Below are 27,935 nucleotides of genomic sequence, written 5' to 3' on the forward strand. Positions count from 1 at the left end.
CCTCCTCCTCTGAGAATCTTTCTTCTTGTTCTTCAATCGCCATTTCCATTTTTTCTAGCACAGAGCAAAGTGATTCGCCTCTTTCCTGTAGTAATTCTCTCATATTTTTAAGTTCCATTTTTAATTCCCGAAGAGATATCATCATTCTTATATTTTATGATCGTTAAAGTCCACAAAAAGAAACCACTTTTATTTTCCTTCTTTCTTCTTTCAGTTTTTTAAGGTTCTCAGTTATTCCAGTCCAGGGTTTATACCAAAAAGTCAATCAGTCCCACAAACAGTCTTTCCTTGCTTTTTCTTTTATTCTGGTTCTGCTTTCACTTTCTAAAATTCTTACTTTGTTTCAATATTTCTGTAATGTTATATCCACACCAATTCATTAAAAAACAAGATGTTTTCCCTTTTATTTGAGCCAATTTTTTATCAAAAGGTGACACTCTCCATTATACAAAGTCTTCACCTTTTTCCCCTATTTTTTTATTTAAGGTTTTTCGAACCTCAATATTCCAGCACAGTCCAGTCTCCAATTTGTAAACGTTGTTATTATTATTCTTTAACAATCTTAAGTCCAGCTTTAGTTTTATACTTGTTAATTCCCAAAATATTTTAGTCCAATTTTATTAAATCTTTAATTCCAGCTTCTTCCCGGTTCGAAGCCCCATTTAGCTGTCAGAAATATTTTCTTTTTTTCTCTCTGTCCCTTTGTAATTTCGCCGCTCACTTTTCTTTTCTTAAAAATTCTATGTTACCTTAGTCCTGTTACCTACTTTTGTTCAGTTAAATTGCCTAGTTGTCCCGGTTCAGATGTTATCCACCTCTTTCTTCCCTCCTGCACAAATCTTAGTCCAGCTGAGTCATCCTCTTCGGGGTGGCCATTTTAGACCACCGCTGCAGTCGTCTTCGGGAGGAAAAAAAAACAAGCCCAAGGGGGGGAGATGCAGCTCCCCACAATCAGGCTTGCTGCTTCCTCTTACTCCGCTGCCCCTCCAAGGCAGTTTCAGCCCCTAATCAAAATGATTGGGGCTCTCCGACGAAAGAGCATGGACGATAGCTGCAGAGAGTTGTGATCTACCGTCCGTCGGCGAGGAAGCTCCGCCTTCTTCCTGAGTGTACTTATCTTGTTAAAATACTCAGTCCAGTCTTTCTCTTCCCATTTTAAAAATAGTTATTCCTTTAGTTCTCTTGCAATTTCAGTGGATGTGTAATCAGCTCAAAACTTTCACCTGTAGCTTTCCATTGGGGGGGGGGGAAGCAATCTCCTCCTTCTCTCCAGAGTCTCCCTTCTTCTCAAAAGTACTTTCAATGAACTTGGCTTAATTCTGGGTAGAACCTACCCAGATCCAGTACACTGTTTCCCTTTCTGCTTTTTCTTTCTTGCTTTCTTCGTTCCAACTGTCACAGTTCCGGTTCAGCCATTAATGGCTGTCTTTTTCTCTGCCTGTCGGGAAGATTTCCTAGATCCAGAAAAATGGACCGCTGTCCACTTATGATCTATGGGAGCCCTTCCTATCTTGTCACCCCACGAGGTGACTTTTGGCTCTGAAGAGCCTCCAGGCAGGCAGAAATCAGCTGGGCTTTGCAGAGCACCGCTCACCACAGCTGTCCCATGCAACATCAGCGGAAGTCCCCATTTCCATGTTTCTTAAAATTCTGCACTTGTATTATTGTAATGTAGTTGGAGTCTGGAATATTTTTGTACTATATACTATACATCTTTGCACAAGTTTTATTAATATTTTTTAAATTTGTTTTTAAAATTCAACCCACAATTTTCTCCCAGACAACTTTGTTTCATCCTATGAAAAAAATAGGATATGAAATTGAACTCAAATCCATCCTTAAAAAAGTGGCAATGTTCAGCAAAATGAACAACAATATATGGAAGAACTGGCAGTAACAGATGTTTGGAGACTACCCAACAAAGATAAGCAGTGCTGGATTTTGATCACCAAAAGGAGATGAGCTCCTCACTTCTCCCCTCTTAACCCCCTCTCCACATCCCATTGAGAGATTAATAAGAAACCCTTTGTCTCCACAAATTATCTGATAAAGATGATTTACTATAGACACTGGGAACTTTCCCATAATTTGAGTAAACACATTGCTCTCTGTCCTATTCAATGGTAAACATAAGCAAAGCGCCAATGTAGGCTAAAGGACATAGAAACAGAAAACACATATTAGTTTACTATTAATTTTTGTTACAGACTTCAATATGATTTTATATTACAATTCGATGACATATACCAAGGTAGATCAGCAACAGAATAGTTTACTATATTATCTTATTGAGTGATCAGTCTTCAAATGCGTCAAGGGAGATTGCAAAATGTTGCTCATTTCATTTATACATTCACAGAATTTATACAACACAGACAGTGGTGGGATTCAAAAATTTTTACTACCAGTTCTGTGACCATGGCTTGGTGGACGTGGCAGGGGAAGGATACTGTAAAATCTCCAGTCAGAGGTGGTATTTGCTGGTTCTCTGAAATACTCAAAATTTCTGCTACCAGTTCTCCAGAATACCTGCTGAATACCACCTCTGAACACAGAACTGTTGAAAATTATGAAAAACCTGGCCTTATGAGATTAATAGTTTTTTAAGAAATCACTATTAGTTTTTATGTTCAGTATATTTAAATAAACAGCTTAACTATTTCTACTTAGTATCTTTTTCTATAAAATCACTATTCATTTTTTTCTCTGTACTTTCTAAGAAGTTTTTTAAGGTTGATCATAGAATAGTGAATGGAAACCACCTTAGAAATCATATTTGTTCTTAAAGCAAACCACAAAATGAATGAACCAAAAATAGGTAGTGACATGTTCCCAAACTAGTAGCATGTGACATTATAACATGCATATAATTAACTTACCACAAATATGGTTGCAGTGAGAAGAGTGGATGCATGACTCTGCAGAGCAGTTGAGTGAAGCGGCCCAAGAAGTGTATATTTTCTGAAGATTACCATGTAATGCACACTCAGCTGCATTTTGGATTGCTGCACTATTGTGTGACTTGGCACCTTCTATAAAATGGTATCTAAGATCTAAAACATCAGAGAAGCCTGGAGAAGAAAGATTATGGAAAGAGTGTTCTAGGCCAGAACTTTTATCTTCTGTATAATTATATTCTACACTTCAGTATAAATCCTTAGGGTGGTTAGTATGTGTTAAGGGTAATGCAAAACAAACTATATTAGATATTTCAGCCTGTAACTAGGCCATTGATCTGATCAAGAAACTTTAGTGGCTATTTGAAATTGATACAGTAATGAGAACGGAACAGTTTTTTGGCAGGCAAAAAAATTCCTTTTTGCAGTTCTCCAATTTTTTCATTCAACACTTCTCCGCCCGAATTTATTAAGATCTGGAGGGATCTCAGACCCACACAGAAAAACAAAAAGTCAAAAGACGCGGCTCGGGCAGCCCGGCGAAACAAACTGCGAGCTTTTGGCTTTTCTCCAAACAACTGGTAAGAGCCACAACTGCCGACGTCTTTCCCAGTTCTCATATTATCTCCCTCAAAAGGAAGGGCGGGTCACGGCTCACTAATGTCTGGACAGGGCTGGCTACAGCCAGGGCAGAACAGAGTCGGCGGCGGTAGCAACGGGCAGCTCCTGCCAGCCCACTGGGCAGGGATCCCTCCCGCGGCAGGCAGGCAGGCAGGCAGGCAGTCGGCCCCGCCCAGCCCCGCCCAGCCTGGCGTCTTCCCCCCCTCTCCGCCCACCCATATCCCGCTCAGGAGGGGTCGGTGGGCAGGCGAGCGGTTGAAAGCTCGGCCCGAAGACGGCGGCAAGAACAGCGCCGCTAGAAACCCTCCCACCACTGCCTCCTCCCGCTCTGTCTCCCCTCTTTCTGTACTCCTGCAGCAACTTTCCGGCCGGCCGCGGCGATCCTGCAATCCCTCACGCTCTTCCGGGCTCTCGGTCGCTCAAGAACCCGAGCTCTGAGAACGATGCTCTGGCTCTTGTGCAGCTCCTGGGCGGTGGCTCCCTTGCTCAGCTCTCCAGGGCTAGTTTTTGTCGGCTGGCTGTGGCTGCACCACCTTGGACTCCCCGTAACGCAGGCGTCTTCCTTCCTGACAGGTAAGAACAACAGGGATCCCGGGGGAAAGCGGGAAGTTGCACGAGCTTTCCACCCAAGCCTGCAGCTAATCGTAGGCATGATCGTAGGCAGCTAACCCGATTTGGAGGCAGTCCTCTTTTAAATGTCAAATGTGCTTTGGGTGCCAAGCACACGTGAAAGGCTCTGGAGTCATTTGGTGCACTCTGCCACATGCGCTTGGAATCCAAAGTATCCTCCTTTGTGAAGACAGTTAATGTGTATCTCAATCATCACGGCTACTTGGCTAAAATTGCATTGGGGGTGGGGAATGTGCTGCTTTTCTAGCATCCTGAAAACTATTGCTCCAGCAGAGTGGTACGAATTTAAAGATTACACATCGCATGTCAGAAAAACTGTACACTATGTTAAATAGCATTCTTTTCAAACAGGTGACAGTACACACACAGAGACACACTGCCCTGAAGCATACATGTGCCTGATACTTGATGCAAAACCATTTCAGTTCTAGTCATTGTGATAAGTACAGCACTGCATTTCCCAAAATGACATTTTTTAAAATTTGGGAATATGTATTTGTATATATCTTGCTAATCAAATTCATTTACAAAGCAACTAACGAGATGTGTTATTTACATCTGAAGTATACTGGCAGAGAAAGATTAGTATATCATGTTCTGATCCAAATTGGGTACAATAGATGTAATATCTGGTATACAGTTTTCCTAAATTATATTTAGAATGTTTGGGTTTTAAAATGCAGAGCTAGCAAAGTCTTTCTGGGAATAAAGCTTATCTCATTAGACACAAATTTATCATTATTGAATTTAAAAGGTGCTTGTTGGTTATGGAAAAATTGTTATTTCTGCTGTGCTTTTGATGTCTTTCAATTTTTTGGGCAAGTACTTTATTCATCTTGAAATAACATTAAGAGTGCTATTGTAGCTTAACCATACACGTATGCTTTGGATGTAAGTAAAGGAATATAATGAATGAGAAGTAACTCCTGCTAATTTCAGTAGGGCCTATTTCCATATTTATATGACTGCAGCATTTGTTGCAGCCTTGTGCACTGCTGACTTTTTGGCAAAGCGAATAGAATAGAATAGAATACTTTATTGGCCAAGTGTGATTGGACACACAAGGAATTTGTTTGGTGTAAATTGGTATAATGTGCAGATGGATGCTGGACAGGCAAAGTGAGGAAATAATATTGATGTTTAAAATTTTCCATATAGGTTCTGTTGCAAAATGTGAGAATGAGGGAGAAATTCTACAGATCCCATTTATTACAGACAACCCTTGCATTATGTGCATTTGCTTGGTAAGTGTGAATTTTTCTGATAAGATCAAACAAAAATATCTGCTGTAATAATAAAGGTAAAGGTTCCCCTCGCACATACATGCTAGTCGTTTCTGGCTCTAGGAGGCGGTACTCTCGTCTCCATTACAAAGCCGAAGAGCCAGCACTGTCCGAAGACTTCTCTGTGGTCATGTGGCCGGCATGACTAATGCCGAAGGCACACGGAATGCTGTTACATTCCCACCAAAGAGGTACCTATTTTTGTACTTGCATTTTTACATGCTTTCGAACTGCTAGGTTGTCAGAAGCTGGGGCAAGTCATGGGAGCTCACTCCATTATGCAGTGCTAGGGATTCGAACCGCTGAACTGCCGACCTTCCTGATTGAAAGTTCAGCGTCTTAGCCACTGAGCCACCACATCCTTGTAATCATATCTAGCTTATTGTTTTTCTTTGTGCAGCCAGAGGTATCTCACCTTCTGCATTGGCTGAAAAACTTTCAAGCTCCATAATCTTAGAATCACATCCTCGACTTTAGCATAGACACACATCTTTCAGCTGATTTTACCCATGACATTGTGACAATGCCTAAATATTTTGTTTGCAGAATATATGTGTGTTAATGCTATTTCTTCTACACAACCCCAACCATGACTGCTACAGCATTTGTATTTTTTAATTTATAATGAATCTGTGCTGCTGCCCAGGAGAATGAAAATTCTGATATTTAATCTGAAACTCTACATATTTCAATCCAAATTCTAAAAAACGAAGAAAAAATGGTCTTGAAAGCTATTAACAGCTCACAAAGGCAAAATAGTCCTAGTGATTTAGATTCACCAATTTGCTTTCCAGATCATCATTGTTGCTTTGGTGCTATTTTCTTAGCTAGTCATATTGTCTCAAAGAGATAATGCTTCCTATGTACACATGATAGTTCTGTAAAATTAGTTACACTGTGACGATGACTCTGGCTGTTGTTTGAGAAGTTCAGATTCCTTATTATTTAACAATAAGCCCAGTTTATTTTATTTATTTTTATTTTATTTGGTTTGTCAATTGCTTACAAGATAATAGGTATAAGTAAAAACATAGTTATGAATACATGGATACATATAAGAAAAATAAAAGAAACAATAGGACAGGGACGGTAGGCACGTTGGTGCGCTTATGCACGCCCCCTACAGACCTCTTAGGAAAGGGGTGAGGTCAATAGTAGAAAGTCTAAGGTTAACGTTTTTGGGGTTTGGGGAAGAAACCACAGAGTCAGGTAAAGTATTCCAGACATTGACCACTCTGCTGAAGTCGTATTTCCTGCAATCAAGTTTGGTGCGATTAACCTTGAGTTTGTATTGATTGTTTGCTCTTGTATTGTTATGGTTGAAGCTGAAGTATTCATTGACAGGTAAGACATTGCAGTGTATGATTTTATATACTATACTTAGATCGGACTGAAGGCAGCATAGTTCCAGGTTTTCTAGGTCTAGAATTTCGAGTCTGGTGGCATAAGGTATTCTGCAATGAGTAGAGGAGTGGAGAACTCTTCTTGTGAAATATTTCTGGACTTTCTCAACTGTGTTAATATCAGATATGTAATGTGGGTTCCAGACTGCTGAACTGTATTCGAGTATTGGTCTAGCAAATGTTTTGTATGCTCTAGTTAGTAATGTAATATTACCAGAGAAAAAGCTACGTAAGATTAGGTTAACAACTCTTAACGTCTTTTTGGCTATGTAGTTACAGTGGGCTCTAACACTTAGGTCATTTGAGATGAGTACTCCAAGATCCTTGACAGAGTTTGGATCATCAACAAAAGGTCTTGACTATTCAGCCTGTATTTTATTTTCTGATTTTTTTTGCCAATATGTAGGACAGAGCCTTTATTTGTTGAGATTTGAAGTTGCCATTTGTTTGACCATCCTGATACATAGTCAAAGTCCTTTTGAAGGGTAGCAGTATTGTCTGTGGAGTTGAATAGCTTTACATCAGTGATCCCCAACCTTTTGACGCCGCGGCCCGGTACCGGCATCAGCTGGGTGCCCGGGCCCGGTACGGCATCAACTGGGCGCCGCCATCTTTTTGACGAAAAGTGCTTCCGGTGACCTCACCAGAAGCACTTTTTCGTCAAAAAGATGGCGGCGCTTGCGCTCCGTGAGCTTTTTCGGGCAGAAATGGCTTTCTACCCGAAAAGCTCATCGAGAGCAGGCCGCCATCTTTTTTGATGAAAAAGTGCTTCCGGTGAGCTTTCTACCCAGAAAAGCTCACTGGAAGCACTTTTTACCAAAAAGATGGCGGCGCCCAGCAACCAGCGGCCCGGTAAGACTTGTTCCGCGGACGGTACTGGTCCGCTGGATCGGCGGTTGGGGACCCTGCTTTACATCATCAGCAAAGAGAGCGCAGTTGCTCTTGATATGATCACAGAGGTCATTTATGTAGAGTATGAAAAGAGTTGGTCCTAGAACACTGCCTTGGGGGACACCACTGTTGACAGGTACAGAATTTGATAGGACGCTCCCAATTTTGACCATTTGTTGTCTGACAGGAATGCTTCTATCCAGTTATGCAGGTGTCCAGAGATACCATAAGATTTTAGTTTTAGGAGTAGTTTGTCGTGTACCACTGAATCAAAGGCTTTACAGAAGTCTATGTAGATTGCGTCTATTGCTTTGCCCTGATCAAGTTGTGTAGTCCATATGTTTTTGCAGTGTAAGAGTTGCAGATTGCAGGATAGTTTTTTTCTGAAACCAAATTGTTTATTAGAGAGGAGGTTGTTTGTCTCTAAGTGGAGGATAATGGATTGGTTAATAATTGATTCCATGACTTTACAGGTGACGCAGCATAAAGAGATTGGTCTGTAATTGTCAACTAGGCTGTATTTTTTTTTAATTCTAAATTTTAATAATTCTACCTTTCGTGGACAACCCTACTTTCATAACAAAAACACAGACTGTGTAGATCAGACTCTGGGAATCATTAAAAATATTCATGATAATCAGAAAACTTATTTTAAAATATTGTTTAATCAATGTTCATATAGGAACCATTGTGGAAAGTTCCATTTATAGACTTTAAAAAGTTATTCAATAGACTTTGGATTTTCTTACACTTATTTATGACAATTAGATGATGGTTCTGCATCTATCAGATCAGAAAGAGAAACAAGTATTTCAATTACTACAACTCTTAAAGTTTTGTTATTAAGTTAATAGCTTTGTAATTTATCATTCAGTAACAGAAGAAAATGATGTAGGTGAGAAAAATAGAATATATTAACAGCGGATTTGATTATAGTTGTAGTTGTCTACAACCATCTGTTTAATATGTATGTATCTATGTGCTTTACATACTATATTAACAATTAACTCAAATTGTTCATATCAAATCCTGTTTAGTATTTTATTTAGTTTTCTAGTTTTGATTTGTACAAAACAAGGAAATATGATTCTAAAGGTATTTCTCGTAATATGTATACTATATTTACTGTAGAAATCTGCTACTATTCCTATTTTTCTCAATCAAGGTGGTGTTGCTTCTGTATTATTATGTGAGTTTTTCCCCATTTAATGTTTTTTAAAGAATCTTTCTCACAGTAAATTAATCTACTAACTGACTTTCACCAAAAAAGATACTATTAAGTATTGTGAATATTTATGTTCAACATTGGATTGCTTCCATTGGCTTTACTTGCAATCTAAATGCATACTAAGATCTATTTTCTGGATTTGGGTGGGATCCCTGAAAAGTATGCTGCATCCTTACACTCATAATGTTGTGAAAGAGGCAATAACTTTTCTGACTGGAGTCCCAAATCAAGAGTTGAAGTACTTGTGAGGTGCACTTGCACAATGCTTTGTTAACCCATGCCTCTGCCCTTTCTCTTCTTCTAGCAACTGGTTTGGTATCTAATAGAGACCCACCAATCTTTTTGCATATTTTACTATAAAGCTTGCATATCCAACATCCCATGCTTACAAAATCAACAGTATAAAAGTTAGTTCACCATCAGACTAGGAAAAAGCCTATATTAGAAGACAATTTCCAAAGAAGTCACTACGTAAAGAAAAAGTAAACAGTCCTGCTGCACCTTGTATTGATGAAATCAAACCTTAAATACTATAAAAGATGTTAATCTAATAATTCTCTTAATTGTGTATCAGCTGGTTTGTCAAGAGTTAATTAAAAGTAGATGCATAAAAGCAAAAGATGTGAAACATCTCCCTTTATTTCTGGTTGTGATTTTCTGCCTAAAAATCAATTATTACTTCCTTGTGCTGTAGGAGTTCTGTGTAACAAATTTGGTTCATCTCTATCATCTTGTTTTAAATTAATATAAACAAAATATGTTTCATCTCTAACAAAAGATTAGCGCTTTATCGTTTAAATCAAATTATAAACCTATATAAATTCCTAGTCTAGAAATCTATATTTTAATTTTGATGTTATACTATCTGGAATTTTTTTACAATCATACTAAAGGGATAAATCAGACACTAATAAATTGTACTTTGACATACTTAATATTGATTTTTATCTATAAAACTTAAACCACATTTGAGGTTTTTTTGCACAACATCTGTTGAACAACATCTTACCATGTTAATGCAGAAGAGAAGGTCAAGAAGATATATTTTGCAACATATATGTTGCAGGTAATGTAGGCTTTATATTTACATTACAAAGAAACTGAAGAATACCTTGTTTTATGTGTGAAAATACTTTTTTTTTTATAAAAGTTTTATTGATTTTAACAACAAATAAAAACACATAAAACATAAAACATGTGTGAAAATATTTTAAAGATCATTCTCCCACCTTCTAAGATATTTACCATTTCTCTGATTGTGTCCAGTAGAATATTTATAGCTTCTTCTGAAAGTACAACACCCATTATAGATTGAAATTTATTATTCATTATAAATTGACTATCTATCAAAATGACTCTGAAATGAATAAAATTAAAAGGCAGTATTGTTGTGGGCCATATTTTTCATCCAAAATTGCTTAAAACAGTAATTTCTGAAAAAATTACAATTAACACAGGTATTTCTGAAGATACGTGAATTATCACAGTCCATACTAGACTATGCTGAAATGAGGTTGGCTGAAGTTTAGAGTATTGTGGGAAACCCAGATGTTTTATTAACATATATATGAATACTACTATTGATCGGACAGTACCAGATTTATAAAAGTAACGAGATAATATAATCAGAGTTGGAAGGGACCTTGTAGGTTATCTAGTCCAACCCCCTGCCCAACAGGAGACCCTACACTATTTCTGACAGATAGGAGTCCAATCTCTTCTTGAAAGTTTCAAGTGATGATGCTCCCACAACTTCCGAGGGCAAACTGTTCCATTGGTTGATTGTTCTCACTGTCAGATTGTCCTCACTGTTTCTCCTCATTTCCAGGTTAAATCTCTTCTTATTCAGTTTCCATCCATTATTCCTTGTCTGGCCTTTGGGTGCTTTAGAAAATAGTTTGACCCCTTCCTCTCTGTGGCAGCCTCTCAAATATGGGAACACTGCTATCATGTCTCCCCTGTCCTTCTCTTCACTAGACTAGTTATGTCCAGTTCCTGTAGCTGTTCTTCATATGTTTAGTCTCCAGTCCCATAATCATCCTGGTTGCTCTTCTCTGTACTTTTTCTAGAGTCTCAACATCATTTTTATAATGTGGTGACCAAAACTGGATTCAGTACTCTAGATGTGGTCTTAGTAAGGCTTTATAGAGTGGTATTAGTACTTCCCTTGATCTTGACTGTATCCCTCTGTTAATACAATTTAGGATTGCATTAGCTTTTTTGGCTGCCACTGCACACTGCTGGCATATTTAGCTGGTTGTCCACTAAGACTCCAAGATCACTCTCACAGTTACTGCTATTAAGCCTGGTTTCACCCAGTATATATGTGTACTTTTGATTTTTCTTGCCTAAGTGTAGGACTTTACTTTTCTCTACATTGAATTTCATTTTGTTACAGTAAATATGGCCCAGTGTTCTAGTCTGTCAAGATCCATTTTCTTGGGTGTTAGCTATTCCTGCCAGCTTAGTAGCATCTGCAAATTTGATAAGTTTCCCTTCTATTCCCTCATCTAAGTCGTTAATGAAGATATTGAAGAGTATTGGGCTTAAGATGGAACCTTGTGGCACCCCACTGCTTACTTCCCTCCATGGAGACCCATTAAGGACTACTTGTTGAGTACACCAGTTGCAAATTCTTTAGGTGTTTTATATTTTAGTAGAAATTTTAACTAAACACTTCAAAATACTACCTGAGCACAATTGCATAAAACCTGCTTATGTATTTTTGTTCGAATGAGTTCGAATGAATTGGTACAGGATAATGGTTTCCCCCCCCCCTAATTTTCTAATCACAGAAATGCAAAGCAGAGAATAGAAATTTAATCTATTATCCTCTTAGTTCACTTATTCTGATAGAGAAAGTTGGATCAGAAATTATATACATTGTATTTCCACACTGAAATCAGTGAACAAGTTAACTGAAACTTTTGTCAGTTTCAACTTAGTAAGACAGAAATAAGTTCAAAGCATTTGATCTTAGTGGAATTACTTAGAAATAATAGTCCAACCTACCAAAAACGTAACTGTAAAAGATAGACTAGAAATAAAAGTTAAAATAAGCAAAAAAAATGGTAAGAGAACACCTGTCTGATCTTGATTAATACAAATCATCAAGACCTGATAGACTGCTGACATGGAGCTGTCAGATACCATCTCAGAACCATTGTACACATCTTTCAAATATCCTGGAGCACTCAGGAATTACAAGAGGACTGGAAAAGAGCTCTTCAAAAGGGGGAAAAACAGACCCAGGAAACTACAGGCCAATCAGCCTAACATCAATACCTGGAGAGACACTGGAAAAGATAATAAAAAACAGATCTACCAACTTTGAGAAACAAGTAAAGTAATAACTAGAAGTCAGCATGGATTTGTTAAAAATAGATCATGCCAAATAAATCTTATTTCATTTTTCAACATACTGACTAAATTAGTAGACCAGCAAAATACTGTGGACATAATATACGTAGACGTCAGCAAGGCATTCAACAAATTAGATCACAACCTATTTCTTGGTAAGCTAGAAAAAAGTGGAATAGATAGCATCACCATCAGATGGATTTGTAACTGGCTGACAAACCATATTCAATGAGTAGCCCTTAATCTACATGGAGGAAAGTAAGCAGTGGGGTATAACAAGTTTCCATCTTAGGCCCAATACTCTTCAATATCTTCATAAAAGACTTAGAATAGAAGGGGAACTTTCCAAATTTGCAGATGATACTAAGCTGGCAGGAATAGCCAGCACCTTAGATCAGGGGCCTGCAATCTTAAATACTCAAAGAGCCATTTGGACCCATTTCTCACAGAAAATAAAACATTGGGAGCCACAAAACCTGGGTGGGCATGGCCAACTCGATGTCACTCATTCCTACCCAGTCAAATGACCCCCCCAGCCACACCTACCCAGGTTTTATAGCAAGCTTCATTGATTCCATTGGCACTTGCAGAAGCGGCTGACTCATGCCGCAGAGTTGCGGAAGGGAGAAACTCTTGGAGGAAAGTTGCAGTCCTTCACATGCACCCCTCACCCCCCTGCCCAAATCCTGAAGATCGCCAGATTAGAGAAGGGCTGCCGGAGAAAAGGGTGATGAGAGGCTTTTCTCTCCTGAATTGTGACCTTTGGCACGTCAGGGTGTCAACTTTGCAGGGATTTTTGCTTTGTTCTCTCCCGCCGCTGGTATTACCCCTGTTGCCGACCTGGGTGCGACGGGGCAGGCATGGGCGGGGCCAACCAGGGGTGATTGTTCAGTTCGGCGAACAATACACCTGGTGTGAGGTAGTTGAATTTCACCAATGCTTTGGAGGCTTCAAATGAGGGGAGTGAAGGAGGGGGAGGCTTATAATCATAGTTTTGATTATAAGCCTTCCCACTCCCCTCATTTGAATGCTGCCCCAGGACAGCTGGGAACCAATTTGGAGGCCAGTGAGCCCTGCCCCCCTCTTGCCTTGGAGAAGTCCTCTCCCAGCCTTCAAAATTGGTTCCAAAGGCAGCGAGGAAGCTGCAGGGGTCTGCTCCCAGCCACATTTGAATGTCGTTCCTCTAACTTGGAGATTGGAGAACATACGCTACTCACATTTGCACGGCATTAGCGAAGGGGTGGAGGTAAGGGGAAAGGATCCACACATTGAGGAGGTTGAGCAGCTGCCAGCGATGCCCTCAAGGGAGGATGTTGTAAGGGGGAGGCTTGACCCCCCCAGAAGCTTCTCTTCCTCCTCGACAGAAGCACTCAAGCGCAAAGCGCTCACTGCCCCTCTGGCCCCCAACATGCCGCTTCCTTCCCGCTAAGCATGTGAGCGCTTCTGGTGAGGAGGAAGAGAAGCTCCTGAGGGCAGGGGTGTGGGAGATCGCGGTGTCAGACCTCTTCCCAGGTGTTTCCTGGCCTGTGAGGGGAGGGCATGATCCTGCGCCCCCCCATGAGCTTCTCTTCCTCCTCATTAGAAGTGCTCACACGCAAAGTGCTCACTGCCCCTCTGGCCCCCGACAAGCCACCTTCTTGCTGAGTGTGTGAGCGCTTCTCGCGAGGAGGAAGAGGGGGTCGAGCCTCCCCCTCGCAACATCTTCACCTGAGGGCAGCTACTTCCTGTCGCTCAGGAGGTCCGCGCTCTTCCCATTGCTGCTCGGCCTCCTCAATGTGCTGAGGCAGGAGGCAGCAGCCGTGACATGGGAGATGCAGGATTGCCTCGCCTCCCCACCTCAGCATACTGTGGCCCACCAAAATTTTCTCACGGCCCACCAGTGGGCCACGGCCCATCAGTTGGCGACCACTGCTCTAGTCAATACTATATCCGAAATTTTTGGCCCATGCTATCAATGATCCATTCACAATCTCTTCTGCTCTGTCAAATTCTAATAAATATTTATATATCTCTGATAAAAGTTTTTTGTCTGGGCCAATCAAAAGTTTATCTAGTTTTTGTGGCTTGGTGTCTATTCCTAATTCCTCGCTGTCTTTTTTATATCTGGATTGTAGTTGCAGGTAAGGCCACCAATCTACAGATATTCCCTGCTCCTTCAATTCCTGCCTACTTTTTAATTTCCCTTGATTGTTTAGGATTTCCTTGTACTTGGCCATTTTATTAACATCCATTGTATGGGGTGGATCAATGTTTCCATGGTGGATAGCCAACTTGGGATTTTCAAATAGTGTTTTTTCTTTATCTCTCTCCAAGTTTGTATCAAAGCATCCCTTATTTTGTGACTATAAAAATATAGATGCAATTCCCCCCCCCCACCATCCCACAGGAAAGCATGCCAGCTCTTTTGTAAAATGCCCTTCAGGAGTTAATATTCTTTTATTGCTTTTTAATCATTTCTATGTGAATTATTTTAAACAATCATGGCATTTTTATTTTGTTATGCTTTTACAAGGTGGAACATAGTATTACTCAACTCATATGTTATATTTACAGAGATGATTTGCAACTTCTGTTTTTAGAATGATTACATGTGTTGTGCCTATACAGTAGTTCTCATTATGTAAGTGGATTTTATGCAAGCCAGACACACAGAGGTATGATTTCCTATTAAAATTGTGGTCTCTGTCTGTGTAGATAAATATTGACACAAACTTTACGTTTCTACTCAGCCATATTCTGATGTTTCAATTTATCTTGGATCATCTGTAAATTAACTTCATTTATTTATTATATAGGATACTTAGTCTTCCCTAATCAGGTGCCTTCGTGTATTGCTCTACGGTTTTCATAATTTCCAATCTAAAAAAGATTAACAGAAACGTAACACATGGAGGGCATTAGTTTACAGTGAAACATGTTCTAAGTCTTCAAAACTCTTAAGTGCTTTTAAAGACAGCAGTTTTCTCTAGAAGTGTTTTTCTATTCTCCATAGTAATTTATTTTTAGTTAGAAATTGCTTTGCCCATGATTTCTACCATGAGATTTGCAAAAAATTCCCTATCCCATACAATTGTCATAGTATAGCAAGTTTGAGGATAAATAAATTGTTTCCAAAATACAGCAATCATGTCAAAATTGTGACAGGTTAGGAGCTCAGTCAGTTTTATAGGAAATATAATGCAATATTGTTTGACAGATGCTGTTAACTGAATCATCATCATCATCATCATAAAAAAGGTGGAACCTTTCAAATCCTATCTTTCATTTTCTTCTTTCTCTGGTCTTTCTTGATCTCAAGCAAAAACTGATTTGGCTAGGAAGCTAATGTAGTCAATTTCAATAGCTCTGCCCAGATTAGTTTGGCTCCACTTTCTCAATCCTTAGTTCCCCTCTTCCTCCCACTTTTAACTTACAGAATCCTTTTCTGTATACTAATCACAACACATAGTTTATCTGACCATCATAATAATCTTGCATTTTAAATCGATCAAACTGACCTTAATGTTGGCTAGATTTCTTAGATGCCCTCACCTATCATGTTGATAGCATGGCTACTGCTTCCTTTAATCTTTAAATTCCACACAGTAAAACCCCATGGATAGAGCTGATTCCAAGAGGCTTTCCCATAATATCATTGTCTAACTTCCCCCCAAAAAGTCATGGCAGGAGAATAATTCACACAGCTTGCCATACCATAAGGTTCTTTTGCATATGTTGTACTCTGTACAGTAGTGTCTTCACCACTACCATGCTGGATCTTCCATGTTTTGTACATATACACAATTAATATTTCCTCTACACACCCACACAAAATTCAGAACTTTGTCTCATATCAGGTACCTTAGTTGATAATTGAAATTCAGAATTTAATATTTATTGGGCTTTTCCTTAATGAACCTTAAATAAAAAACTACATAACCTTGAGCTGCTTTTCATAAAAATCCTGAGTTTGGATCAGTTTGTACATCAGTTTAGGAAATTAGACTTGAACAAAATTGACATGAATGATTAGGGCATTACCCAGATAATTCTATAGAGACTTGTATGTTTATGGAAAATCTAACTATCCAACAGAATCATGTCAACATTCCAAGTAATGCACCCATAGAAAGCAGAACTCTGAGACAGATAAATTCCTCAAGGAATGATTTATTGGATACATCATATTGGCACAACTGGTGAAAACCAACTCTGAAAGTTCTGAAGTTTTCACCAGATTAAAAAGTGAAAGTTTCCCTTTCCCCAAAGTCATCAGTCACATTGTCTAATAGAGGTGCTGGCTGGTTGCTTGGTTCCTCCATTCCTCCTCTCTCCAGCCACCTGTCCTTGCAGTGTCCTTGGTTCCCACAGGAAAACTTTTTGTTTTGACCACAAAACCCCAGCTATCTATTTTCTCCCTCCCTGTCCCTTCTTCTTTCTTGTGGCAACTCTGAAGCCTTCAAGATGGCCTCAGCCAGGTTCGCTTCAGGATTGACTGTAGAAACCACATAAAGGTTATTCAGTGCTTAAATTAACCACCTCTTCCTCCCCCACAGGTATTTTTTAGGTATTTCTTGAGGAACTGTTTGACCAGTCTATCTGCCATTACATCCCAGCTTTTTACCCAAGTAGCTTTGGAGAGTGTACCATTGTACCAGGTACTTCAACCTTCCCTTATACAATCTGGAATCTAGGATTCTTTTTATTTTGCAGTGGGTTTTTCCTTGCACCATGATCAGTTTTGGGGCTGCCTGGTCTACTGCTGGCTTCAGCTGGGAGTCTACTGCTGGGAGTCTACCACTGGCTTTAGCAACCTGCTGTGAAAAACTGGGTGCACTTTCCCTAGTAGGCAGGGGAATTTTAGTTCTGCTGAAACTGGGTTCATCACTTTCACTATTGGGAAAGGGCCTATGAACTTTGGCCCTAGCTTTTTGCAAGAATTTTAACTTCAAGTATTTTGTTGAGAGATAAACCTTGCTCCCTATCTGGAAAGGCTTCTGAGGGGCTCAGTGTTTATTGGCTTGTGCTTTATAAGTGTTTGCCACTTCTTGAAGGGCTTGCTTTGTATTTCCTCAGGTTTTTTTCAGGGAGTCCATCCATTCAGTTAAAGGCATGGAAGAGGATGGGTCTCTAGGGAGCTCTGGGATGGGGATGAATTCCATGCCACTGGTGATTTGAAAAGGGATTAAGCTGGTGCTTTTATGCATTGCATAATTGTATGCTACTTTGACAAAAGACAGTAATTCTGCCCAATTGGTTTGTTGCTAATCTATGTAGCATCTTAAGTATTGTTCAACCATGGTGATAGCCCATTCTGAGGCCCCACTAGTCCTTGGACAAAAGTCTGAACTAAGTCCCTATAAGGACCCTATGTACTGTATAAACTCCCTCCAGAACTTGGCTGTAAATTGGAGCCCCCTGTCAGATGATTCTACAAGGAACGCCATGTAGCCTATAAATATGTTTTACAAACAGTTTGGCCAGCTGGTGGGCTGATGGGAGACTGGAGCAGACTGTGAAATGGGCCGACAAATGATCTAGGTTTGGGTGTTTGAGAATTGGCTCTTTGGCAAATAGTCTTTTGAGTGTTTCAAATGCCTTTTGGCATTCTAGGGTCTATTATAATAGTTGACCTGATTGTGGTTTGACCCCCCCTCCAGTTTTCAGTAGTTTGGTTATTGGAAGGGCAATTTTATCAAAAGAAGGGATGAACTGCCTTTGCAAACCCAGGCAACTTTGGAGTTGCTTGAAGGTGTGAGGGGGTTGCCGGTCCAGGATGGCTTTACTGGAGTCCATTTCTATGCCTTCGCTAGATACTCGGTATTCCAGGTAGTCTAGGTTGGACTGGTGGAATCCACATTTGGACAGTTTTGCATATAGTTTGGCCACAAGGAGTTTTTGAGTACCTGGAGCACCAGTTTGATATGCTCTTCTAGTGTCTCAGTGAAAATGACAATGTCATCTAAATACACGAAGACCTCTTTGTACAAGTGTCAATGCAGCACTTCATTAATTAGTTGCATGAACATGGCAGGGGATTCCTGGAGGCCAAACGGCATTACTTTAAATTGGAAGCTCCCTAGGGGGCAATTAAATGGCATTTTCCATTCATCTCCTTCTTTGATTTATACTTGTTAGTACAGTGTTTAAACAAATTTTAATTTAGTGAATACTTTTTCCTTTGCCAGGTGGGCTAGCAGGTCTTTCATGAGGGGGAGTAGGTATATATTTTCCACATAAACTGCTTTAATTCATCTAAAATCCATGCATAGCCTCATTGACCCATCTTTTATCTCTTTGGAGGCAGCCACCCTCATCTTTGCTGGTTGTATGAACCCTCTAGCTAGGTTTGTGTCAATGTACTCCCTCAGTTCCTTCATTTGGGGGGGGCGGTCATGGAGTAAATTTTTGGCTTGAGTAGTTTTGCCCCTGGCACAAATTCTATAGTACAGTCAGTGGGGCAGTGGAAGGGGGAAAGTATGTTGCATTCCTCTTCACTGGACACATCTGCTAGGTATTCTCTGGGAATTTTGGGTATCCTTGGGAACTGTTCAGATGAAGTTTTGGCCTGCTCATCTCATTTAGTGTCTTTTGGTTGTTGGACAGCACCCCCTGTGGCAGCTTTGGGGGAGGAGGAAGAGGGGCTATCCCCAGTCCAAGCTTTTGGTCACCCACTTTCCACCAGTTGGTGGGGCCCATTTATCCAGCCATGTTAGTCTTAGAATCACTGCTTCGGTCATCTTTGGTGCCACTATGAAGCGGATGAGCTCCCAGTACTCTCCCATCTCTAGCTTTATTGGTTCAATGAGGAGGGTGGCAGGGGCTCCTCCTATCAGTGATCCATTGACCTTGAACTGTATAGGCTGGGTCATTGTTTTTGTCTTGATCCCCAATTTTAGGACCATTGGCAGTCTGATTAGGCAGCAGGTGCAGTCCGTGTCTATGATGACTTCCACCTCCCCCTGTTTTCGGCACCACTAGCCTCAACTGGATGGTGAATGGGCAGGTGGCTTCATTTACCATCAGATTGTCCTCACACTCGTCACTGTGACAGAGCATGGGCAGCTGAGGTTGCAGGGCCGGAATTCCCTCTTCCTTGCTTGGAGCAGGGGGGGACCTCAATGGCTTGGTAAATTTTCCTCTTTCTGTCACTTTCTGGGGTTGCTTCCTTGGTTTTGTTGGCTCCAAGGTTTTCCCTTTTTGTTGTGGAGCCAGGGCCAGGCATTCAGCTGTCTGGTGGCCTTGCTGGCCACAATGATGGGCTATCCTAAAGTCCCCCTTGGTTGCTCTTCAGCTTGGTGGGGGCTTGGCTGCTGACTAAGTTGGGGTTTCTCGGGTTGGCACTTTGGCTTCCTCTCTGCAGACTCACATTTCTTGTGCTGGTTGAGTTTGAAGTCTATGGCCACTGCCATTTGGTATCACTCATGGATGTAATCAGGGACCCCTCAACAGATGCATGTTGAAGTAGCTCTGGATCTAAGCCTTCTTTAAAGAACTAGACCAGAAGTTGTTCCAGCCAGTGCCGCAGCTTCCCAGCAATTCTTCTGAATTCCCTGACATACTCTTTGGCATGGCAAACTTTCTACTTGATTTTTGCGGATCTCTACTTCAACTTCCTGGACTTGGGACTTATCTTCGTATCTAGGCCTCAGCTTCTGCAAGAAGGTGTCAATATTTTCCAGCTCTGGTGCATTTTCATCATAGAGCTGGGTCACCCATTCAACTGCTTCCCTCTCTAGGTTTGCAGATATAGCTTGGACCATGGCTTGATCAGTGGGGTAGCTATGGCCATGGTCATCAATGTGAGACCACACCTGGTTCAGGAAGAATGTGAGCTTATCTGGGTCCCCATCACAGATAGTTTTGATCACTGGTGGTACAGCAGGAGGCAGAGGAGTGGATACAGGGGGCTGTGGTGGCATCCCTGCAGAGGCCCATTGCACCTGGAACCACCCATGCCCCAGGTAGTAAGCCCAGCTGGGAAGCACTGCCATGCTGGCAGTTGGTGTAGGTGACCAAGTGGGTTTAGCCCTCTGTGGCGCCTCATTGGGCTTTGTCATGGCTCCGAGCTTTATTGTGCTGAGGGGATAGGCAAGGGGGCTGGATGGTCAGGCTGTTGGGATGGAGGCTTGAACTTGTCAGGGAGGGAACGTCAGGATTAGCTGGCTTAGGATCATTCTGGCCTGCTCAATCTGGTGTGCTTGCCCTAGGCTTTTGAGGCTCATCCTGTCGAACCTCTCTGATAAGCCCTCCAAGGTCTGGCTGTGGATTGCCATCTTGAATCTTCGGTCCCTGGATGAATCCAGCTCCAGAAGTCCCTTCACCCTCCATTGGGGAACGGCAACTACTGGCTCCCATGTCAAGGTCATGGGGAAATCTCTCACCAGTCCCTGGTCTGATCCCTGGCATCTGAAGTTCTCCTCCACTCCATACAGGTTCCCAGTTGGCCATTTTTCACATACTTTTTGGCCGGGTCGCCAGTTGAAAGTCAAACTTTACTACCTCCGCTGCCACTTGCTGGCTTTCCATGGGGGTCTGCAAGCTCTCAAGGAGGGCAGTGCTAGCTCCTGAGATGACTTCTCGCTTCTCCATCCCTGCAATCTTCTCTCAGTCTGCTCCCTCGGTAGACCAGGACCCCAGAGAGCAGCTCTGGGGCAGCTCCAGTTAGACCAGAGAGTTAAAGGAGAGTTGGTTTAATGACAGCATTCCAAGTAATGCACCCCTAGGAAGCAGAACTCTGAGCAAGTACAGTCCTCAAGGAATGATTTATTGGATACATCATATTGGCAGAACTGGTGAAAACCAACTCTGAAAATTCTCACGGTTTTCCCCAGATTAAAAAGTAAGAGTTTCCCTTTCCCCAAGTCATCAGTCACATTGTTAACAGAGATGCTGGCCAGTTGCTTGGTTACTCTGTTAGGGTTTGGAGATTAACCCCTAGCAGAGTATTGCAGCAGTAGTCAAGCCAGGCAGCCAAAGGAGAGCGGAAGGGCCCCAGAGTATACACACACTGAATACAAAACACTGTTTGTAGTTTAAATAGTTTTTAATCCAGTTAGAGTTTAAGCATTGTCATTCAGTCCATTAAGTCATTCACAGTATTTCCATCCAGTAAGACTCACTAGTATAGTCCAAGTTAAGAGTCCTTGCAATATCTTTATCAGCCGATAAAGATATCTTCTCCTCCTCCGGTTTCACTCTCCAGAGAAACAAACGCTGGATATTCAGCAAACAGTAGCAAACAATAACAGTTCAGTCACAGGCACTCACAGTCAGTAATCTCAGTTAGTCGCAGCAGCACACAGTTACAGACAGTTACAGCCAGTTACAGTCAGACAGCCAGTTACAGCCAGAGACAGACAGTAGGCTTTCCAGCTTCTAATGCTTCCTTATATTGTAACTTCAAACCGCACCCTTAATCGGCTAATTGCCTGCTGCATTGTGCTTAAAGTGATAAGCACTTAAACCATGATATCTAAGTTTTATATATTTATTCACCCAAACCATATTTGGTATCAATGTTATACCTAACATACTCCCCTTTTGGGTGAAATAAATATATAATACCTTTACAATCTTATCCCATATTTTTCACAACTCTCCTGGTGCTTACTGGCACCTTGGGCTTTAGTAAAATTATCAGCTAAATTGTCCTCCGACATACAGTACTCTAGCTGAATCATCTTACTTCTTACAGATTGTCTCACGTTTAGGTATCTTAGATCTGTATGTTTGCTCCTTGTTTTTACTCCAATATTTGTGGCCATTTGAATTGCTGCCTGATTATCTTCATGTATAATTATAGGATAATCTATAGTTATACCTATATCAATTAACATTTGTTTATACATTATTAACTCTGTACATAACAATGATAAACAGGAGAATTTTGCCTCCATAGTAGACAAACTTATATGCTGTTGTCTTATTGACTTCCAGCCAATTAATGTATTACCCAGCATTATGGCTGTTCCTGAAGTCGACTTTCTAGTGTCTCTTTCTGATGCAAAACTAGCATCTGCATAAGCACACAGAATTAAATCACCCTTTGGTTCTAAATACAATGAATAATTCATTGTCTTTTTAAGATATCTTAATATCCTCTTAGCTGCAATCCAGTGTCTTTCACATGGTGCAGAATTGAATCTAGCCAACTGATTCACACAGTACGATATATCTGGTCTAGACCAATTACTAATATAACTCAAACTACCAATTAAAGATTGATAAATCACCTTATCAAACTCAGGGCTTTGTACATCAGTGTTGCTAAACTCCTGACTCATTGGAGTCTTAGCTGGCTTACAAAGCTCCATCTTGTAATCTTTTAGTAATTTGCTTATCTTATCTTCCTGAGATATCTTAAAACCTTTCCTTGTTTTCTTTATATTCAAACCGAGATACTTCTTTATCTCCCTAATTGCTTGATCTTTATTCTCTTTCCTAATGATGCTATTATTTTATTTGCTTCATCATTAGTTTCAGTTATCAATGCAATGTCATCTGTGAATAGTAATAATAATGATACTTTCCCATTTGTCTCCCTCTTAAACAGACATGGATCGGCTAAACCAGCTTTAAATCCTATATTGTCTAGTTCCTTTACAATATACTGGTTCCATTCATAGCCTGATTGTTTAAGACCATAGAGGCTTTTCTTTAACAACCAACAATCATTATTATCCTTATTTTCACTTTTAATACCAACAGGTTTTTTCATATAAATAATATGTTTTAATGGGGCGTGCAAGTAAGCAGTTTCCACATCTAAATGGTTAACTATATAGTTTTTACTAGCTGCCCACACTAAAGCTGCCCTCAAGGTTGCTGCCTTAAGACTAGGTGCAAACACCTCATCATAGTCATTAGCATTCTGCCTAAAACCTTGGGCTACTAACCTTGCCTTATGGATTAAATTACCATCTTTATCTATTTTTACCTTAAATATCCATTTGCAGCCAATGGATTTCTTTCCAACAGGTAATTTGGCATTTTCATATACCTTCATATCTCTTAATGAATTCAGTTCCTTATTCATTGCTGCATACCATCTTTCTTTTTCCTTAGTAGGATACTTTTTAATTTCTTCTACAGAATTAGGAACTTCATTAATCTGGCACACTGTGTTAGCCTGGTACCTATCAGGCGGTCTAGATACACGTGTAGTTCTTCTGGGAATTACAGGGCTTACAGGAGGACTTTGTTGAACTACTACCTGTTCATCTTCCTCATCCTGTTCAGCTATTGAATCTGTTTCTTCCTTTATGGGCACTATTTCATCCTGTATTTGTCTCTTTACTTTATTTTTAAAGTTACAGGGATAACTAATGGGATTTCTATAGGATTCAATAATTACATCTTTATTGGCATCCTGTTCTAATTTCTCCCATCCTTCATGTTCTAGAAATTGGGCACTAGCACTACATAACACTTTAGATGTGCCTTTCTCCCAAAATCTATATGCCCTATGGTTTGCCTGATAACCAACGAAGAAAAATCTTTTAGCTCTATGTTGCCCTTTTTTTCTGAGTTGTGCAGGAATATGCACCCATGCTGGTGCACCAAATGTGTGCAGGTAACTTAGATCAGGTTTCCTGCCATGCCATCTGGTGAATGGTATTTCACCTGTTGTTGTATTAACAACGTTGTTCAATATGTTATTAGCACACATTGTAGCCTCCCCCCCACAAAGAATCAGGTAACCCAGAATCATTTAACATTGTTCTAACCATTGCCTGTAGTGTTTGGCCTCTTCTTTCAATAAAAGCATTATGTTCTGGCCTGTATGGAGCAGACTTCTTATGCTCTATTCCAGCTATCTTAAGTCTGTTCTGGAATTTGTTATTAATAAATTCCGCACCATTATCTGTCACCAGGGTTATCAGTTGACGTTTAGACTTTCTTTCAGCAAACCTAAGCCAATTGAAAAAATGTTGATATGTTTCAGTTTTGCTTTTCATTAAATAGCAAAACCCATATCTAGAATAATGGTCCATAATGCTCAGTATATATCTAGCACCCCCATACTGGGTTTCTTTGGACCTATTATGTCTGCAAATACTACTTCTAAAGGTTCTTTTGTTTTGAAACCATTTAGCCTATTTGCAGGCAATACTTTGCTCTTATCTTCACAGCAAACATTACAACGCAAATATTTATCACAAGGTTTTAACCTTATTCCTTCAGATAACTCAACTGTACGTTTTAGCATTTTAAAATTTACATGCCCCAAACGCCTATGCAATAAATGGATACATTCTTCATGAGGCTTTATATTATTAAATACAGTCTGAGCCTCCCCTTTCTTACTATTATCTAATACATATAATGTTCCATTTAAAGCTGCAGTTACCCTTTTGTTATCTTTTTCAATTATGCAATTATTATCCTTAAAAGTAATTACATAACCTAATTTATCTAATACCCTTACTGAAAGCAAATTAAACTTTAGTTGCGGTACATATAACATTTTTATATCCTGGTTTATGTACGGACAACGTGCAAAACCTTGACCTTTCGCTTTCAGGTTCCAGCCGTTAGCAAGAGATATATGTTGAGAACTTGTAGACATTTTTATAAATTTTGTCTTATCTCTTGTGATGCAGTGGGATGCGCCACTGTCAACCACCCATAAATTATTCTTCACATCAGAGTTGCTAAACGTGGCTAGTTCAAATGCTTTCTTTGGCTTTTTTACATTCTGGCTTTTCTCTTTTTGCAGAATCTTGCCAAATGTCCTCTGCCTCCACAATTAAAACACTTTTTAATTGTGTATGCCGTCGAAGATAAATTCTCTTCTTCCAGGTGCTTTACTTTGCTTTGCTGGTTTCTTTCAAGCTTTGAAGATAATTTCTCTTCTTTCTTATCTTCTCTCAGCTCGTCACGCTCACGCCTTCTTCTGGCTTCTTCTAGTAGCCTGCCTGTTATCTCGGTTAATGAGAGGCTTTCTTTTGGCAATACCTCTAACGAAGTCACATAGTCATCATAGCTTTGATCTAATGAAGATAATATTATGTAGACTTGTTGCAGTTCATTAAATATAAGCTCTTTTTCTTGCAAATCTTGAAAAATGCTCTTCATACAGTTTAAATGAACTAACATATCTCCATTCCTCTGAAGATGCGTTCGAAAAAGCTTCCGTGTAAGATTTATATGTGCTCCTACACTGTCCCGAACATAAATCTTCCTGAGGTTCTCCCAGCAGTTTGCAGCATTTTCTTCTCCACGAATATGGACAAGCTGCTGATCACAGAGAGTCAGTCCTATGATGCATAAAGCCTGCTCATTCTTCAGTTTAAAGTCTTGTAACTTTTCGTTATCATCATCATCAGCAGGATCCCATCTACTCACATCTGGTGGGTTTGCTATAATGTCCCACAAACCTTCTCTGCGTAGAAGTAAACTACATTTCATTGACCATGAAACATAGTTTGTTCCATCCAGCCTGGATATCATGGACAGTTGTGACAAATTTACTTGTGCCATTGCTCTTCAGATATTTTGACTATTTTAAACTAATTAAAACAGTTTGTTTTTACAGTAATGTGCAACTCACACCAACTCTCTCTGCTATATCCTGGTTAGTTAGACTATGCTGCTGGGCCCATAACCAATGTTAGGGTTTGGAGATTAACCCCTAGCAGAGTATTGCAGCAGTAGTCAAGCCAGGCAGCCAAAGGAGAGCGGAAGGGCCCCAGAGTATACACACACTGAACACAAAACACTGTTTGTAGTTTAAATAGTTTTTAATCCAGTTAGAGTTTAAGCATTGTCATTCAGTCCATTAAGTCATTCACAGTATTTCCATCCAGTAAGACTCACTAGTATAGTCCAAGTTAAGAGTCCTTGCAATATCTTTATCAGCCGATAAAGATATCTTCTCCTCCTCCGGTTTCACTCTCCAGAGAAACAAACGCTGGATATTCAGCAAACAGTAGCAAACAATAACAGTTCAGTCACAGGCACTCACAGTCAGTAATCTCAGTTAGTCGCAGCAGCACACAGTTACAGACAGTTACAGCCAGTTACAGTCAGACAGCCAGTTACAGCCAGAGACAGACAGTAGGCTTTCCAGCTTCTAATGCTTCCTTATATTGTAACTTCAAACCGCACCCTTAATCGGCTAATTGCCTGCTGCATTGTGCTTAAAGTGATAAGCACTTAAACCATGATATCTAAGTTTTATATATTTATTCACCCAAACCATATTTGGTATCAATGTTATACCTAACATACTCCACTCCTCCTCTCTCTAGCCACCTGTTGCAATGTCTCTGGTTCCCACAAGAAAACTTTTTATTTTGACTACAAACCTTCAGGTATCTATTTCCCCCCCTCCCTGTCCCTTCTTCTTCCTCATGGCAACCCTGAAGCCTCCAAGGTGGCCTCAGCCAGGTTTACTTCAGGGTTGACAATCCGTTTCTACATTCAGCTGTCAGACATCAGCTATCCAGGGTCTAATGGAGTAATGGTTATAAGAAATAAAGTAAAATCAATTAATTAAATTAAAATTAATAATCAAAATAAGATTTTTTTTGCTATACAGACTCCTGCAAGTGAACAGGCCTTAGATTTGGGGGGCTAGGAATGAAATGTCTGATATTACATAATGTGGCTGAACATAATAAAAAAAGTAGATTGGGGATTCATTTTGTATGGAAGCTCTAGTATAACAAGGAAGGCATATAGGAAAAGAAGTATTTTAAAGTAAACATTGGTCTAAACACAATAAACTACCATATTTAGTTGAGTTTAGTTAAGCCTGGAAATAGGTCACATTGCATATTGCAGCATTTCATGAAGAATATGCTATGTTTCGGTGTTATCTTTAAAAGTACAAACTTACCACAATGTAAAAAAAATAAGTGAAATGAAATCCTGTCATAATTATAGGATTGAGAGAATCCTTCACAAATATATATATATATATATATATATATATATATATATATATATATATGTATGTATGTATGTATGTATGTATGTATGTATGTATGTATGTATGTATGTATGTATGGCATTCAGCTTTGTTCGGGTATTTTCCCACGTCATAGTAGTGGTGCTTTTAAAGTTGTAGCAACGTTTCAGCAGAATCTCATCTGCCATCATCAGGCTTTTGTATAGTGTTTGTCTGTGAGTTAGACTTTTACAGTGGTTTCAGATTTAAATTTGGGGCAGCCTATTGCTGTGCCAGAATGGTTTTTTCTTCATCCTGATTGGTTGAGAGTCTTGGTCTGTGTTTATTGGTCTCGGAGTTTGCTGTGTTCTGCTTCTAATATCTTCTGTCTGTTTTTTTGGCTCTTTTTGTATCTTGATTGGCTGGCAACATTGTGTTACTTTATTGGAGGCCTTTAGTGCAGCTTGGCTTCGGGTAAATGGACGGCTATCATTAGTTAGGAAGCTGGGTTTCATCTGGGTGCCTGGTTGGGGTGTGTTTGAGCTGGAGGTATCAGGGGGATCTGTTTGTGCCCAGGTGTTTGCCTGGCTTGTGGTGTGGAGATTTTTTTGTTTGTGAGTGCAGGCTTCCAAATGATTGACAGCCTGGTGGAATCATCTCTTCTGTTCATGCTTTCTGGTCTTTTTTCAATCTCTATGGCTTCTCTGATGATTCTGTGGCTGGGATTTTCTATAGTGGCTAGGGTTT

The 27,935-nt window shown here is 40.1% G+C and overlaps 1 protein-coding gene across 2 annotated transcripts in view; it reads left to right on the forward strand.

The window, feature by feature from the left end:
* Positions 1–3,744: 3,744 nt before the first annotated feature.
* BMPER (BMP binding endothelial regulator) overlaps positions 3,745–27,935 on the forward strand; it is a 525,475-nt gene continuing 501,284 nt past the window's right edge. For both annotated transcript variants that reach the window (XM_026674868.2, XM_087947656.1), the window contains exons 1-2: positions 3,745–4,091; positions 5,307–5,392. In XM_026674868.2, coding sequence (XP_026530653.1) covers positions 3,962–4,091; positions 5,307–5,392 — 216 coding nt within the window. In that variant the 5' untranslated portion in view covers positions 3,745–3,961. The remainder of the gene's footprint in view (positions 4,092–5,306; positions 5,393–27,935) is intronic.

Source organism: Notechis scutatus, chromosome Z, assembly GCF_049901735.1.
Source record: "Notechis scutatus isolate UNSWTSFEM ecotype Mainland chromosome Z, rNotScu1.2, whole genome shotgun sequence".
NCBI classification, from domain to species: domain Eukaryota; kingdom Metazoa; phylum Chordata; class Lepidosauria; order Squamata; family Elapidae; genus Notechis; species Notechis scutatus.